We start from the raw sequence: 14,648 nt of genomic DNA, 5'->3' as shown, positions 1-14,648 counted from the left end.
ACCCCTGCTCTCCATAATTTATTAATGATAACTGGACCCAATTAAACATTTATTAGATCCAGACAGCTGCAATCAGTAATGGGCCTACCCTGCCTGCAGGGTGTCATCCTGGGCAGGGGTCCTGAGGATTTCACCTGCCCCTGCCCTGACACTATGCTCAGGAGGGATTGTCCTGACGGCTTTGTAGCTCAGTGAGAGGATGTGCACTGGCAACACTACAAAGTCAGGAATTAAAATGTTTAAAGAGGGGATTTCCAGGTGGTCCAGTAGTTGACTCTGAGCTCCCAAAGCAGGTGGCAGGGGTTCGATCCCTGGTCAGGGAACTAAGATCCTGCATCCTGCACAGCCAAAAAAAAAAGTGATAAAATGTTTACAGAAGAGAAGGGGTCTGCAAAGCCCTGTGTAGGCTTGGGTCCCTGAGGAGGTCATGCTGAATGTGATGTGGGGCGGCAGGACCTGAGGTGGGGGCTCAGGAGGACAGGTGGGGAAGGATGAGGTGAGTGAGTACAACGGGCCCCAGGGAAAGATTGCAGCTAGGAGGCCTAGGAGGGTAGGCAGGCCAGGAGCCACAGCAGAGCATGCCCCTGGGGAATGCTGGCTGGGGGGCATGGAAGATGGGGAAGTGGGCAGAGAAGGGCTCAAGTGGGGACAGTCCTGAGGAGAGGGGAGGCCTCTAGAGAAGCAGGAGGAGGAAGGAGTGAGAAGAGTTAAGGAGCCCTGGAGCAGGCAGGGCACTGGGTCCTGGGCCAGGGTGGAGCATGCGACCGACCTCAGATACTCCCACCCCCTGTCCTACAGCTGAGTGACCTCAGGCCTGACCCTGAAAGGCAGGGGAGGTGGTCCCTGGGGAAGTGACAGGGGCCAGGTGTGGGGGTGGTCACTGGAGCAGTTCCCAGGGATGGGGTGGGGAGAACCAGGCTCTGAGGAGTAGGTCACAGTTGGATGAGGGGCGTCAATTCTGATGAGAAGGCGCTAATTCCCTGTGACAGAGTTGGCCTGGGGGCCGTCTGCTCTCTGTGTGGGGACTGGGTCAGGAGCAGATGTGATGCCCTTCCACAGTTGAGCAGAGAAGGCTCTGGTGGGAGAGCTCTGCGGGGCGGGGGAGGGGGAATTGATGAGAGGGGGAGGCTTGAGGCCCTGGCCACGATGGGCACACCAGGGTTCCTGTGAGCACTTGCACGAACATGGGTGGGCACGCATATGCAAGGTCTGGGCAGGTGTGCAGACATTGGTCCGTGTGCGTGATGACCGGAAGCCTGGAGGTGGCAGAGGCTCTTACCCACCCCCTTGCATCTTCCACCCCACACGCAGCGTGCCGAGGAATGCTGTGTGGCTTCGGCGCTGTCTGCGAGCCCAGCGCAGACGAGCCGGGCCGAGCCTCCTGCGTGTGCAAGAAGAGCTCCTGCCCCAGCGTGGTGGCGCCCGTGTGCGGCTCGGATGCCTCCACCTACAGCAACGAGTGCGAGCTGCAGCGGGCGCAGTGCAGCCAGCAGAGGCGCATCCGTTTGCTGCGCCGCGGGCCCTGCGGTGAGTGGGCGGGGCCCTGCGGTGGAGGGAACGTAGGGGCGGTTCCTGCGGTGAGGGGAAAGCGGGGGGCGGGGCCTGTGGGGATGGGGGCGGTTCCCGCGGTGAGGGGAATGCGGGGGGCGGGGGCGGGGCCTGTGGGGATGGGGCTAGGGCCTGCGGTGAGGGGGGTTGCAAAGGGCTGGGCAGGGGCGGGGCCTGTGTGGATGGGGGTGGGGCCTGCGGTGAAGGGTTGCGATAGGCTGGACGGGGCCTGTGATGAGCGGGTATGCAGAGGGCCGCTGGCCAATGTACGGAGGGCCGCTGGCCCACCTTGCTCTGCCCACAGGGACCCGGGACCCCTGCTCCAATGTCACCTGCAGCTTTGGCAGCACCTGTGTGCCTTCTGCGGATGGACTGACAGCCACGTGCCTGTGCCCTGCCACGTGCCTGGGGGCCCCGGAAGGCCCTGTGTGCGGCAGCGACGGCAGTGACTACCCCAGCGAGTGCCAGCTCTTACGCCACGCCTGTGCCCACCAAGAGAACATCTTCAAGAAGTTCGACGGTCCTTGCGGTGAGCGCTGCCCTGCGCGTGTAGCCCGACCTCCCTCAGTGTGTGCACACAACCGGCAGTGCCCTGACCTCCATCTTCCTGCCCCCAGACCCCTGCCAGGGCTTCCTCAGTGACCTGAGCCGTACCTGCCGTGTGAACCCACGCACGCGGCGGCCGGAGATGCTCCTGCGACCAGAGAGCTGCCCTCCCCGTGGGACACCTGTGTGTGGGGACGACGGGGTTACTTACGATAATGACTGCGTCATGGGCCGAACAGGGGCTGCTCAAGGCATCCTCCTGCAGAAAGTGCGCTCTGGCCAGTGCCAGCCTCGAGGTGGGCGGCTCCTGGGGCAGGGCCCCTTCCTGGGACTCTGCATGACCCAGGGACCTACTTGTCCCCACCTTCCCCTCAGGTCTCCTGGGTCCCCAGTCATCACCCCATGTGCCCATGGAGCCCCTACCCATCCCAGGGAGGTCTGTTGTGGTTCTCTTACTCTTCTGATCTCCCTGGTCCCCCAGACCAGTGCCCGGAGCCGTGCAGATTCAATGCCGTCTGCCTGTCCCGCCGAGGCCGCCCCCGCTGTTCCTGCGACCGCGTCGTCTGTGACGGGGCCTACAGACCTGTGTGTGCCCATGACGGGCACACGTATGACAATGACTGCTGGCGCCAGCAGGCCGAGTGTCAGCAGCAGCGTAGCATTCCCATGAAGCACCAGGGCCCGTGTGGTGAGCATGCAGGCGGGCTCCATGCCGGGAGCAGGCTGGTCCGGCGGTCCACGCTGCCTGTCATCACATGCCATTTCCATGCTGAATCATGCTCCTCCTGGGCTGGGGGCGAGAGCTGGTCACTCTGAGGAGGGCTGGCAGGGCTTTTGTCTGTCGGCGGGCTCTGGGGGTTGGGATCTGTCAGGAAGTTGGCTGCAGCACCTGGGGGGATGTTGGGTCCAAGGCTGGTGTCTGTGGGCAGTCTCCTTGGTACCTGCCTGGCAGCTCTCAGGTCTTCTGGGTCCCACGCTCTTGGGAGACACAGCCACCTTAAAGGCAGAGTCTCAGCGGAGCTTCAATGGGGCAGGAATGGGCAGAGAGCGTGTCCTACGTGCACTGGGGCTCTGCCCGCCTCTCACTCCGTCCCCGTCAGTTGGTCTGTCCATCTTTCTGGTCTCTCTTTCTGCGTCTGTATCCTCTCCTCTGCCCTCCCTTCCCTCTTGGCTCCACCTCTTGTGTCTTCCAGCCTGACCTGCTGGCAGGATGAGGTACCGCGCCTGCCGCCAGGAGCCCACAGCCCGAGGTCTGCCCCCCGCGCGGCAGGGGGGGGGTGGCTCGCTGCTGCCTGGCCTTGTGGTCCTCAGAGCAAGTGGACAGACACCTCCTCCCCCGTGTGGCCCTGGGTGTGGCTCTGGGTTGCAGACTCCTCCACCCACAGAGAGACTCCCCCCTGCACATGCATGGGTCCCAGGGGTGTGTCAAGGGTCAGAGGCCTAAGCGGGCTAGTAAACCTGGCCCTCCTATACCCCACTGAAGTCAGTCAAGAAACTCCTGTGCTAGAGGGCAGCCCCATCCCACACTCATACAGGGGCCCAGGGCCGTTTGGGTCTGTGTCCCTGTCCATGTCTCTCCTGTGTCTGTCCCTTTCTCTGCTGTGTCCTGTGCATCTGGTCCTTCTCCTGGTCCACTCTTCCTCCACCATCCCCACCCTGGGTGGGGGTCTGCTGCCTGGGGCTAGGGGCTTTGTGCATTGCCTAGGAGAGCAGGTGGAGACCTTGCTGAGTGCCCATGTCCTCCCCAGACCAGTCCCCATCCCCATGCCGTGGGGTGCAGTGTCCATTTGGGGCAATGTGTGCTGTGAAGAATGGGGAAGCCGAATGTGCGTGTCCGAAGGCGTGTTCAGGCGTCTATGACCCTGTGTGTGGCAGTGATGGCATCACATATGGCAGTGCGTGTGAACTGGAAGCCACAGCCTGTGCCCTTGGGCGGGAGATCCGAGTGGCTCGCCGAGGACCCTGTGGTCAGTGGTGGATTAGTGGGCCTGGTTGTGGGGAGGCCATCCCTGTCACCATGGTGATGGAGTCTTCTCCCCAGACCGCTGTGGGCAGTGCCGCTTTGGAGCCCTGTGTGAAGCTGAGACCGGGCGCTGTGTGTGCCCCTCCGAATGTGTGGCCTCAGCCCAGCCTGTGTGTGGCTCTGATGGGCGCACGTATGCCAGTGAATGTGAACTACACGTCCACGCCTGCACACACCAGATCAGTCTGCACGTGGCCTCGGCTGGTCCTTGCCGTGAGTGGAGCTGGGTATACCTGGTGGGTTGTGATCCCGTGCGTCCTTCACCCGGTATCCACTGACCCCCTTCTGGCTCTGCCTTCTCTAGAGACCTGTGGAGACACAGTGTGTGCCTTTGGGGCTGTGTGCTCAGCGGGGCAGTGCGTGTGTCCCCGGTGTGAGCGCCCTCCACCCGGCCCCGTGTGTGGCAGCGATGGCGTGACCTACGGCAGTTCATGCGAGCTCCGTGAGGCTGCCTGTCAGCAGCAAACACAGATCGAGGAGGCCTGGGCGGGGCCGTGTGAGCAAGGTATGCTGGTGGGCAGCTGGGGTGGGCTGGTGGGTGCCAGCCTTGGCCGGGACCCCAAGGTGACCTGGCCTCCTCCCTGTAGCTGAGTGTGGCTCCGGAGGCTCGGGCTCGGGAGAGGACGGCGAGTGTGAGCCTGAGCTGTGCCGGCAGCGAGGTGGCATCTGGGATGAGGACTCGGAGGACGGGCCATGCGTCTGCGGCTTCAGCTGCCAGGGCGTCCTGAGGAGCCCGGTGAGCATCCCCCGTAACCCGGCTCTGATTGGGCAGTGAGGCAGGGGCCATGGCTGCCCACACCTGCCCTGATGCCCTTCCTCCAGGTGTGTGGCTCGGATGGAGTCACCTACCGCACCGAATGTGAGCTGAAGAAGGCCAGGTGTGAATCACAGCCAGAGCTGTATGTCGTGGCCCAGGGAGCCTGCCGTGGTGAGTGAGCGTGTGGGTGTGTTCGGCTACAAGTGGGCACATGTGTACATGCTTAAAGGTACATGTGCCTATGGGTATGAGGGAAGTGGGAGTCTGTGTATTGTTCGAAGTTGTTGTGTGTGTGCTGTTGTGGGTGTGTGTGAACATGTGTGTTGTGTTTGAAGTGTGCAGTTTTGGTGCATATCTGCATTCATGCAACTGTGGTGTGTGGATGTGTGTGCCTGCTGCTCAGCAAGTGTTCGCTGAGCACCTACTGTGTGCGAGGGCAGCAGTGAACCAATGAAGTGCACCCATTCAGCACTTTCTCTTATGGGAGGAAACTGATGGTGACAGGCAGTCATATCTTTATGCATGCACAAGTGCTCCTGTGTGTGTCTGCATGCGGGGGATGTGCTGAGTGTGTGTCCTGCCACCTTGCGAAGGCTCACTAATCTGAGTGTGGCTCTGGTTGTACGCATGTACACAGGGCTTCACATCCAGAATCTGTGGTGTCTTGTGTACTGCTGGTCTTTTGCATGTAGATATTCTCTTTCTTGTATGTTGTATGAGGTTCTCACCTGTGACCCAAGCTGCAGTCCAGAGGCTCCAGTGGGAATTGGCATCAGGAGGGCTGAGTGGTGATGGCTGGGGAGGTTGAGGCGGAGTAATCACACCCAGGTTGGGCATCCAGTCCTGCCTGGCACCTAAGCCCCTGCCCCTCCCTGCAGGCCCCACTTTGGCCCCGTTGCCACCTGCGATTCCCCTGCACTGTGCTCAGACCCCCTACGGTTGCTGCCAGGACAACATCACTGTTGCCCAGGGTGTTGGCCTGGCTGGCTGCCCCAGTGAGTACCCGAGCTCAGCCCTGCCCCATTGCCACGCGGAGACATGCGACTGACTGCAGTGACCCTGTCTTGCCCTGGCCTTGCAGGCTCATGCCAGTGTAACCCACACGGCTCCTACGGCGGCACCTGTGACCCTGTCACAGGTCAGTGCTCCTGCCGCCCAGGTGTGGGGGGCCTCAAGTGTGACCGCTGTGAGCCTGGCTTCTGGAACTTCCGTGGTATCGTCACTGACGGCCGGAGCGGCTGTACCCGTGAGTGACAGGGCCCATGGTCAGTCCCTAGCTGAATGCTCCTGCCTGTCCACCCTGTCCCCGTGTCCCTTGTCCCATCTGGCAGGAGCTGGGTCAGGCTCCGGAGCCCATGGAGAAGCCAGCACAGACCTAAGCCTCCTCCCCCTGCCTCCCAGCCTGCAGCTGTGACCCCCGGGGTGCCGTGCGGGACGACTGTGAGCAGATGACTGGGCTATGTTCCTGTAAGCCTGGGGTGGCCGGGCCCAAGTGTGGGCAGTGTCCAGATGGCCGTGCCCTGGGCCCTGCTGGCTGTGAAACAGGTGAGGACCAGATCTGGCACTGCCCCAGGCCCCTCTGCTCGGGGGTAGATCTGTCGTAGGGATGGGGCCTCCTGAGCCAGTGGAGTCTCCTGTGTCTGTGCTCCAGACTCTTCGCCACCCAAGACCTGTGCTGAGATGCTTTGTGAGTTTGGGGCATCCTGTGTGGAGGAGGCTGGCTCTGCCCACTGCGTGTGCCCAACACCCACCTGTCCAGGGGCCGATGCTACCAAGGTGAGGGATGGGGAATGTGGAGGGTGGCAGGAGTGGGGCGGGCCCTACCCTCTGCATCTTTGCCCTGTGCCTCAGGTCTGCGGGTCAGATGGAGTCACTTATGGCAATGAGTGCCAGCTGAGGACCATCGCCTGCCGCCAGGGCTTGGAGATCTCTATCCAAAGCTTCGGCCCCTGCCAGGGTGAGGCCTTACCCACTGCCCCAGACTGACCAGGAAGGCCTGACTGTGCTCTGACCCTGGGCCCTGCCACCTGGGTTCTCTCCTCACAGAAGGCATCACTTCTGGTCCCCGTGTGACATCCGCATCTGTGGCTCCCTCAGCACTTGACCTGAACAAGGCACCATTGCCGCCCCCCAGCGCCTTGCCCCTGGCTCCCAGCAGTACCCGCCACAGCCAGCCCACTTCTCGAGCCTCATCACAACCTTGGACCATGGCCAGCATCCCCAGGACCACTGCAAGGCCAGTGCTGACCATGCCTCCCGTGGCCCCCTCCCCGGCAGCCAGCCTCGTCACCTCTGCCTTCGGCGAATCTGGCAGCGCTGATGGGAGTGGTGACGAGGAGCTGAGTGGTGACTTGGAGGCCAGTGGGGCTGGCTCAGGAGGTGAGCATGGGCTCTGGGACCTGGGGGCAGGGCCCAGGAGGACTGCACCTGCAGCTGGGCTCAGACTGTACCTCCCCAGGACTTGAGTCCCCGGAAAGAGACAGTGCTGGGACCCCTGGGCTACCCATGGAAAGGGCTTCCTGCTACAACTCGCCTATGGGCTGCTGCTCAGATGGCAAGACACCCTCCCTGGACACAGAGGGCTCTAACTGTCCTGGTGAGTAGGGGTCCGGGGGCCAGGGTGGAGTGTGAGGCGTGGCCTAGCCATGGCTAGAGACGCCATCTCTCCTCCCAGGCCACAGGCCTGCCCAGCAGGTGGGCACCCAGGGTTTGTGGTCTTCTGATTTTATTAATAGCACACATGTGCCAGTGGTCCTGGGGATCCAGCACAAGCACATATGTGTGTGTTCTCGGCCCCTGCACACATGTGGGTGCCCAGGACCCCATGGCTAACGTGTTTTTCCTGTTGCAAGCCGGCCTGGGGCACTGCTCCAAGGAGTCTGCCTGGTAACCAAAGCCAGCCCTGCCCTGGGGTCCCCACTAACCTCATGACCATCTGACTAACCGCCACCTGCCCTGCACCCTGCGTGGCTTGCTGCTGGGGCCTATGCCCATGGCTGGTTCAGAAGCCAGGCAGGTGCCAGGCAGGACCTCACTGGCCCCTCCTCTGCAGCCACCAAGGTGTTCCAGGGTGTGCTGGAGCTTGAGGGGGTCGAGGGGCAAGAACTGTTCTACACGCCGGAGATGGCAGACCCCAAGTCTGAGCTGTTTGGGGAGACTGCCAGGAGCATTGAGAGCGCAGTAAGTGTGGGGCTGGGGTTGCAGCCCTGCCAAGCCACCAGCCTTTCTCTAGGACTGACCAAAAGAAGCACTGGGGGGTGGTCCCCAGCTCCAGCCTGGGCAGCCTCCCAGAGCCTAACTCACTCCCCACCAATAGCTGGATGACCTCTTCCGGAACTCGGACGTTAAGAAGGACTTCCGAAGTGTCCGCCTACGGGACTTGGGGCCAGGCAGCTCGGTCCGGGCCATTGTGGAAGTGCACTTTGATCCCAGTGAGCCCCCACCCTGGTCCCCCTCGGGGGGTGGAGGGGCACCCTAGGCTCCACCACACTCAGGGTTGCTCCTCCCCAGCCACAGCCTTCAGGGCGTCTGACGTGGGCCGGGCCCTGCTCCGGCAGCTCCAGGCGTCCAGGCGCAGGTCCCTGGGCGTGAGGCGGCCTCTGCAAGAACATGTGCGGTTCATGGACTTCGGTGAGTGCCTGGTCCGGCACTGCCGTGGCTTGTTCCCTCCCTGCGCCCTGACTGCCTACAGGGCCCCTGCGCCTGTGGATCGTAATGTGTTCCCTCCCCTCAGAGGGTTCCCACCTTCCTGTCCCCCCATCCCCTCACTGCCCTGGGGACCCTTCTCTTTCTGGGTCCTGATGGCATCCCCTCCCCAGACTGGTTTCCTGCATTCTTCACGGGAGCCACCCCAGCTGCAGCCACGGCCAGAGCCACCACGGTGGCCCGCCTGCCACCTTCAGCTGCAACCCCTCGGGCCCACTTTCCCAGTCACACAAGCCGGCCCGTCAGCAGGACCACACCTCCCGCGACCACGCGCCAGCCCCCCACCACTGCCCCTAGTCGTGTGCCTGGACGCCGTCCCCTGCCCCCAGGCACCCAGCAGCCCCGAAGGCCCTGTGATTCCCAGCCCTGCCTCCATGGGGGGACCTGCCAGGACCAGGGCTCGGGTGCAGACTTCACCTGCAGCTGCCCAGCAGGCACGGGGGGTGCCGTCTGTGAGAAGGGTAAGGTCTTCCATGCCAGAGAGGGACAGGGAAGCAGAGGGGGCCAGGGCGGGGTGAGGGGCGGGTTGGACTTTGTGGCCCCCATGCCCTTCACTGGCCCTTCCCTGTCTCCTGCAGCCCTGCACCCCTCCGTGCCAGCCTTTGGGGGCCACTCCTTCCTGGCCTTTCCCACCCTCCGTGCCTACCACACCCTGCGCCTGGCGCTCGAGTTCCGGGCGCTGGAGCCCCAGGGGCTGCTGCTCTACAACGGCAATGCCCGGGGCAAGGACTTCCTGGGACTGGTGCTGCTGGGAGGCCGTGTGCAGTTCAGGTGGGTGGTGGGTGGTGGGGGTCAGAGGTGGGGGTTAGGGGCGGGGGACAGGGCCAGGCAGTGGTCCTGGCTCCATTTGGCTGTCCTGAGCGCCTGCTCCTGCCCCAGGTTCGACACAGGCTCAGGGCCCGCGGTGCTGACCAGCTCCGTGCCCGTGCAGCCCGGCCGCTGGCATCGCCTGGAGCTGTCTCGGCACTGGCGCCAAGGCACTCTCTCCGTGGACGGTGAGACTCCTGTTCTGGGCCAGAGCCCCAGTGGCACTGACGGTCTCAACCTGGACACTGATCTTTTCGTGGGTGGCGTCCCTGAGGATCAGGCTTCCACGTGAGCATGGAGGAGGGTGGGGTGGCCCCAACCAGAGACCCCCCCCCAACCTTGGCTCTGATACCCAGCAGGCACCCCAGATGCCTTGAGGGTGGCATCCAGTAGGTCCAGGCTCCCTGTGGGATAACACAGGGGTGGAAGGATGGGCATGGACAATTGCTGTGACCCTGGGCTCAGCCCCAACCCTTGACAGCGACCCTGATTCTGTCCTGATCCTGAGGACCCAGCTGCAGTGTGACCACCAAGGAGGGGCTGGGCTGGCCTTGACCTTTAGTCCCATCACTTGACTCTCAGCCCAGCCCCCTCCTGATTCTGTCCTGTTTGTGGGACTGCCCGTCTTGTGAGCAGGCTGTGGGGTGGGGATGGGGAGCAGCCCAGACTTGCGGTCCCGACTGCATGAGGAACGCAAGTGTCACAGTTGGCCGTGAAAGAGGATGCCTCTGGTCTCTGACCCCTGCCCCTCATCTTGGTGGCAGGGTGCTAGAGCGGACCTCTGTCAGCATCGGTCTTAGGGGTTGTATCCGCTTGCTGGATGTCAACAATCAGCGGCTGGAGCTGAGCAGCTGGCCAGAGTCTGCGACTCGAAGCTCCGGAGTGGGCAAGTGCGGGGACCACCCCTGTCTGCCTAGCCCCTGCCTCGGAGGGGCCCCGTGCCAGGCCCTGGAGGCAGGCAGGTTCCACTGTCAGTGCCCACCTGGCCGCTTTGGTAAGGGCAAGACGGGGCTGGGTGCTGGGGGTCTGTGTGTCTGTGGGCAGGGCTCAGGTCTCCTGGAACCCATCCTGCCTCCATCCAGGCCCAACCTGTGCCGACGAGAAGGACCCTTGTCAGCCGAACCCCTGCCATGGAGCAGCCCCCTGCCGCGTGCTGCCCCAGGGAGAGGCCAAGTGCGAGTGCCCCCATGGCCGGGAGGGCAGCCTCTGCCAGACAGGTGGGGGCAGCGGTGCTCAGGGTGGGGAGGGTGGGAGGTGAGGGGGCTCCAGGAATCAAAGCCTAGAACCCTGTGTGACCCTCTCCTGTCCTCACAGTCTCAGAGCCGGAGGACAACCAGCCGTTCCTGGCTGATTTCAGCAGCTTCTCCTACCTGGAACTGAAAGGCCTGCACACCTTTGAGCGGGACCTGGGGTCAGTGGGCAGACGGGTGGAAGAGGGGAAGCACCCCCCAGCCCCCATCCAGCTGTGAAGTGAGGGGCATCAGGTCACCCGCCTGCCCTCCCGTGGCCCCAGGGAGAAGATGGCACTGGAGGTGGTGTTCCTGGCTCGGAGCCCCAGCGGCCTGCTCCTCTATAATGGACAGAAGACAGATGGCAAGGGCGACTTTGTGTCCCTGGCGCTGCACAATGGCCTCCTGGAGTTCCGCTACGATCTGGGCAAGGGGGCAGCGGTCATCAGGTGGGCGGGGGCGCTGCAGGGGGCTGGACTGGGCCCCACGCTCTCTGTTCCTGGGGCCCCTGGCGGGTAGACCGTCAGAGCCCACCGTCTGTTCACGACATCTGTTTTTCTCCAGGAGCAAGGAGCCAGTGGCCCTGGGTGCCTGGACCAGGGTCTCCCTGGAGCGAAATGGACGCAAAGGAGCCATGCGGGTTGGTGATGGGCCTCGCGTGCTGGGGGAGTCCCCGGTGAGTCAGTGTCTCCTGGGCCACCCCCCTGCTCCCCGCCTCCCTCCTCCTCCTGGGAGGCGTGCAGCCCCCGCCCCACAGCTGGCGCTCACTGGACTGTTTTTTCTCCCCTCTGTCCTGGGCCTCTGTGTTTCCTCTCTGCTCCCACTGCTCTCTGGCCCTTGCTCTGCAACCCCCACCCCGCTCGCTCTTCGGATGTCAGAAATCCCGCAAGGTACCGTCTCTTCTCATCCTGCTCATCCATCTTCTGCCGCCTCCGCCCCTAGAGTAGCTCCTTCCCCACTAAGCCCCCACATCGCAGCCACATCTGTGTGATTAACTGCCTCCACCATGCTGGAGGGTGCGGGGTGGGTCACCACAGGCGGGCGGGCCCTGGTCTGGGGCTAGCATCGTGTTCCTGCTGGTGGGTAGGCTTCACTGCCCCTTACCCTGCACCTCCCCACAGGTGCCACACACCGTTCTCAACCTAAAGGAGCCGCTCTTTGTTGGGGGGGCCCCTGACTTCAGCAAGCTGGCCCGAGCAGCTGCTGTGTCCTCTGGCTTTGATGGAGCCATCCAGCTGGTATGTACGGCAGGGGTGGGGCCCTGGGGAGCCCAGGGTCGGAGGGGGGCGGGCGGCAGCGAAGCCCTGGTACAGTCTCAAGGAAGGGCCCATCCCAGAGGGGGCCTCTGTCCTCTGGGCCGGAGGACACAGGCAGGACAGAAGCTGTCATGCCCCACCTCCCAGGTCTCCCTGAATGGCCGCCAACTGCTGACCCGTGAGAACGTGGTCCGGGCCGTGGACGTCTCGTCCTTTGCAGACCACCCTTGTACCCAGGCTGAGGGTCAGCCTTGCCTCCATGGGGCTTCCTGTCTCCCCCGCGAGGCCTCCTATGAGTGCCTGTGTCCTGCAGGCTTCTCAGGGCTGCACTGTGAGAAGGGTGAGTGCTGCCCATGTGGGCTAAGGCTGGACATGGGAGGGAGCCTGCCAGAGGCTGCGCTCACCTCACTGTCTCTCAGGCTTGATTGAGAAGTCAGCTGGGGACCTGGACGCACTGGCCTTTGATGGACGGACCTACATCGAGTACCTCAACGCTGTGACCGAGAGGTAGTATGTCTCCTGGAGCCGGGCACCCCTCAACCCTCCGTCCCATCTGCCCAGCTGCACCGGACCATATGCGTGACACTCCACACCTGCCCTTACTCTGAGCCCACCTCTGCCCCTCTTCCACCCTCCTTCCTTCTCACTGTCTCTGTCTCTTTGTTTCCAAGCGAACTGACCAATGAGATCCCAGCGTAAGTAGCCACACCTCCACTCTCACCAGTAGTCCATTTCCTGGTCCTCTGCTCCTCTCCCTTCCGGCAGCACATCCCAAGGGCGAGGGTAGAACTTTCCATCCCCAGTGGAGGAGGATGGGGGTTTGTGGGGTGCTGCATGGGGCTCAGTTTCCTAGCTTGGAAGTAGAGAATCACCCTTTCCGAGATGTGTGTTGGATGCCAGTCTACCCCTCCACCCCTGCAGCCAGGCCCCTCACCACAGGGCACCAGCATGGTGTGCAAGCATGTGCACACCCACATCTGTGTGCACACAATGCAAGTGTGTTACAGTGCGCATGTGAGTCCACGCGCCCCCATGTGTGCACACACGCATGTGTGTGGGGGCCCAGCCAGGGCCCTCGGTCACTATTCCATGCCCTCGTGTCGGAGCTCTTCCTCTACACCTGGCCTGGGCCATGCGCACCAGCTCTGTGTCTGCCCATGTGTGTGCACGTGTGTCACTGCCAGGCCTCTGGGGTGGGTGGGACCAATGTTTCTCCACGGATGTTTGCTCCACCGCCTTCCATTGGTGAAGAGGGGTGTGGGGAGGGCTGCTGCTGGGTCCTGCCCCACCCTGCGCTATAGCCTGTCTGCCCCCCTGCTCACCTGCCTCCCTCTCTTCCTGCTTCTAAGCCCTGAAACTCTGGATTCCGGGGCCCGTCCCAGGTGAGCAGTGGCCCCTGGCCCCTGCTGTCTGCCCACTGCCTTCCCATCTCTCTGAGCATCTCTGTCGATCTCTCCCTCTGTCTGTCCACCTCACTCCTCTGATCGCTGACCTGGCCCCACCATCTGTCTCTCATCTCACTGGCCGTGTCCACCACCTGCCCACCGAGCTGCTCTGGTGGCATCACTGCCCTTATGGCCTCTGGAGTCATCCCCCTCACCTTCCTCCCTCCCCTGCCCCATCCCCACCACCCTCCCAGAGGTCCTGACCAGCTCTCTGCCCACTAGTGAGAAGGCACTCCAGAGCAACCACTTTGAGCTGAGCCTGCGCACTGAGGCCACACAGGGGCTGGTGCTGTGGAGTGGCAAGGCCACGGAGCGGGCTGACTACATCGCACTGGCCATCGTGGACGGGCGCCTGCAACTGGCTTATGACCTGGGCTCCCAGCCCGTGGTGTTGCGCTCCACCGTACCAGTGAATACCAACCGCTGGTTGCGGGTCAGGGCACACAGGTCAGCAGGGAGCCCGGGGCCACCAAGAATAGCAGCGGGTGGTGTCTGGACTTGCCCGGCCAGGGCATGCCTGGCCACTCGTGGCCAGGGTAGGAGTTTGGTGTGTGTGTCAGGGGGAGATCTCGTGGTAGGGCTGGTGGTGGCCCGACCTGAGGTCACTGCCAATGAGGAGGGAGGGAAAAGAGGGTACAGGAGAAGCACCGATGGCCAAGAAACCCCTGATTTGAAAGGGGAGTCCCTGCTCTGCCCAGATGCTGGTCTGAGTCTGGCTGCCCCTCCAGCAACACTTTTCTCACAGGAGGTCCCCCCCGTCCTTGGCTACTAGGTGCTCTCCTGGGTTGGTGCCGTTCCATCCTGGCCCCCAGGGTGACACTGGGTGACAGTCCCCAGGGTGTGGTGCTGGGACGAAAGGGATGAGGGTCAGGATCTGGAGCCCTGACGGCCTCCCTCCACCCATGCCCCAGGAAACAGAGGGAAGGTTCCCTTCAGGTGGGCAACGAGGCCCCTGTGACTGGCTCCTCCCCACTGGGTGCCACGCAGCTGGACACAGATGGAGCCCTGTGGCTGGGTGAGTGATTTTGGGGGAGGCCAGGGAAGGGGCAGGCAAGGGTCTCCGAGGGATAGGTTCCACCCCCTGGGGCTGGCAGTTAAGAGGGGCACTGTATCAGCCCCATCCAGGACAGTGGGTGGGCTGGCTGGGCTGGGGTTGGGGTGGGGTCCTCCCCTCCTGTCTCAGCCCCTGCTGTAGCCAGGAGAGGGTGGGGCCAGGAGGCTGGGGCACACCTGCTGGCCTCCTGGTCTCCCCAGGGCACTGACAGCCCTCTGGTAACTCACATAGTCATTTAGCCTTTCTGCCTACCAGTGCCCAAACTGCCCGTCACTGAG

At 63.2% G+C, this 14,648-nt stretch overlaps 1 protein-coding gene across 4 annotated transcripts in view; it reads left to right on the top strand.

Annotated features, from left to right (window-relative positions):
• Nucleotides 1-14,648, top strand: part of AGRN (agrin) — a 39,321-nt gene that overhangs the window by 23,227 nt on the left and 1,446 nt on the right. For 2 of the 4 annotated variants that reach the window (XM_070768427.1, XM_070768429.1), the window contains 35 exons: nucleotides 1,312-1,527; nucleotides 1,853-2,077; nucleotides 2,166-2,390; nucleotides 2,576-2,782; nucleotides 3,843-4,061; nucleotides 4,136-4,330; nucleotides 4,422-4,622; nucleotides 4,705-4,853; nucleotides 4,940-5,045; nucleotides 5,753-5,869; nucleotides 5,956-6,120; nucleotides 6,276-6,419; nucleotides 6,526-6,650; nucleotides 6,726-6,831; nucleotides 6,921-7,253; nucleotides 7,333-7,470; nucleotides 7,927-8,054; nucleotides 8,191-8,305; nucleotides 8,385-8,504; nucleotides 8,693-9,040; nucleotides 9,158-9,350; nucleotides 9,459-9,674; nucleotides 10,151-10,380; nucleotides 10,469-10,603; nucleotides 10,701-10,797; nucleotides 10,900-11,064; nucleotides 11,180-11,291; nucleotides 11,494-11,505; nucleotides 11,737-11,853; nucleotides 12,019-12,211; nucleotides 12,291-12,378; nucleotides 12,543-12,566; nucleotides 13,221-13,253; nucleotides 13,539-13,763; nucleotides 14,228-14,331. In XM_070768427.1, the coding sequence (XP_070624528.1) occupies nucleotides 1,312-1,527; nucleotides 1,853-2,077; nucleotides 2,166-2,390; nucleotides 2,576-2,782; nucleotides 3,843-4,061; nucleotides 4,136-4,330; nucleotides 4,422-4,622; nucleotides 4,705-4,853; nucleotides 4,940-5,045; nucleotides 5,753-5,869; nucleotides 5,956-6,120; nucleotides 6,276-6,419; nucleotides 6,526-6,650; nucleotides 6,726-6,831; nucleotides 6,921-7,253; nucleotides 7,333-7,470; nucleotides 7,927-8,054; nucleotides 8,191-8,305; nucleotides 8,385-8,504; nucleotides 8,693-9,040; nucleotides 9,158-9,350; nucleotides 9,459-9,674; nucleotides 10,151-10,380; nucleotides 10,469-10,603; nucleotides 10,701-10,797; nucleotides 10,900-11,064; nucleotides 11,180-11,291; nucleotides 11,494-11,505; nucleotides 11,737-11,853; nucleotides 12,019-12,211; nucleotides 12,291-12,378; nucleotides 12,543-12,566; nucleotides 13,221-13,253; nucleotides 13,539-13,763; nucleotides 14,228-14,331 (5,526 nt within the window). The remainder of the gene's footprint in view (nucleotides 1-1,311; nucleotides 1,528-1,852; nucleotides 2,078-2,165; nucleotides 2,391-2,575; nucleotides 2,783-3,842; nucleotides 4,062-4,135; nucleotides 4,331-4,421; nucleotides 4,623-4,704; nucleotides 4,854-4,939; nucleotides 5,046-5,752; nucleotides 5,870-5,955; nucleotides 6,121-6,275; nucleotides 6,420-6,525; nucleotides 6,651-6,725; nucleotides 6,832-6,920; nucleotides 7,254-7,332; nucleotides 7,471-7,926; nucleotides 8,055-8,190; nucleotides 8,306-8,384; nucleotides 8,505-8,692; nucleotides 9,041-9,157; nucleotides 9,351-9,458; nucleotides 9,675-10,150; nucleotides 10,381-10,468; nucleotides 10,604-10,700; nucleotides 10,798-10,899; nucleotides 11,065-11,179; nucleotides 11,292-11,493; nucleotides 11,506-11,736; nucleotides 11,854-12,018; nucleotides 12,212-12,290; nucleotides 12,379-12,542; nucleotides 12,567-13,220; nucleotides 13,254-13,538; nucleotides 13,764-14,227; nucleotides 14,332-14,648) is intronic. The other 2 variants (XM_070768430.1, XM_019976354.2) reach the window with 2 other exon arrangements.

Source organism: Bos indicus, chromosome 16 (assembly GCF_029378745.1).
Source record: "Bos indicus isolate NIAB-ARS_2022 breed Sahiwal x Tharparkar chromosome 16, NIAB-ARS_B.indTharparkar_mat_pri_1.0, whole genome shotgun sequence".
NCBI lineage: Eukaryota > Metazoa > Chordata > Mammalia > Artiodactyla > Bovidae > Bos > Bos indicus.
Note: the sequence above shows the minus strand (reverse complement) of the source record. Positions and strands in the feature narration are given on the sequence as shown.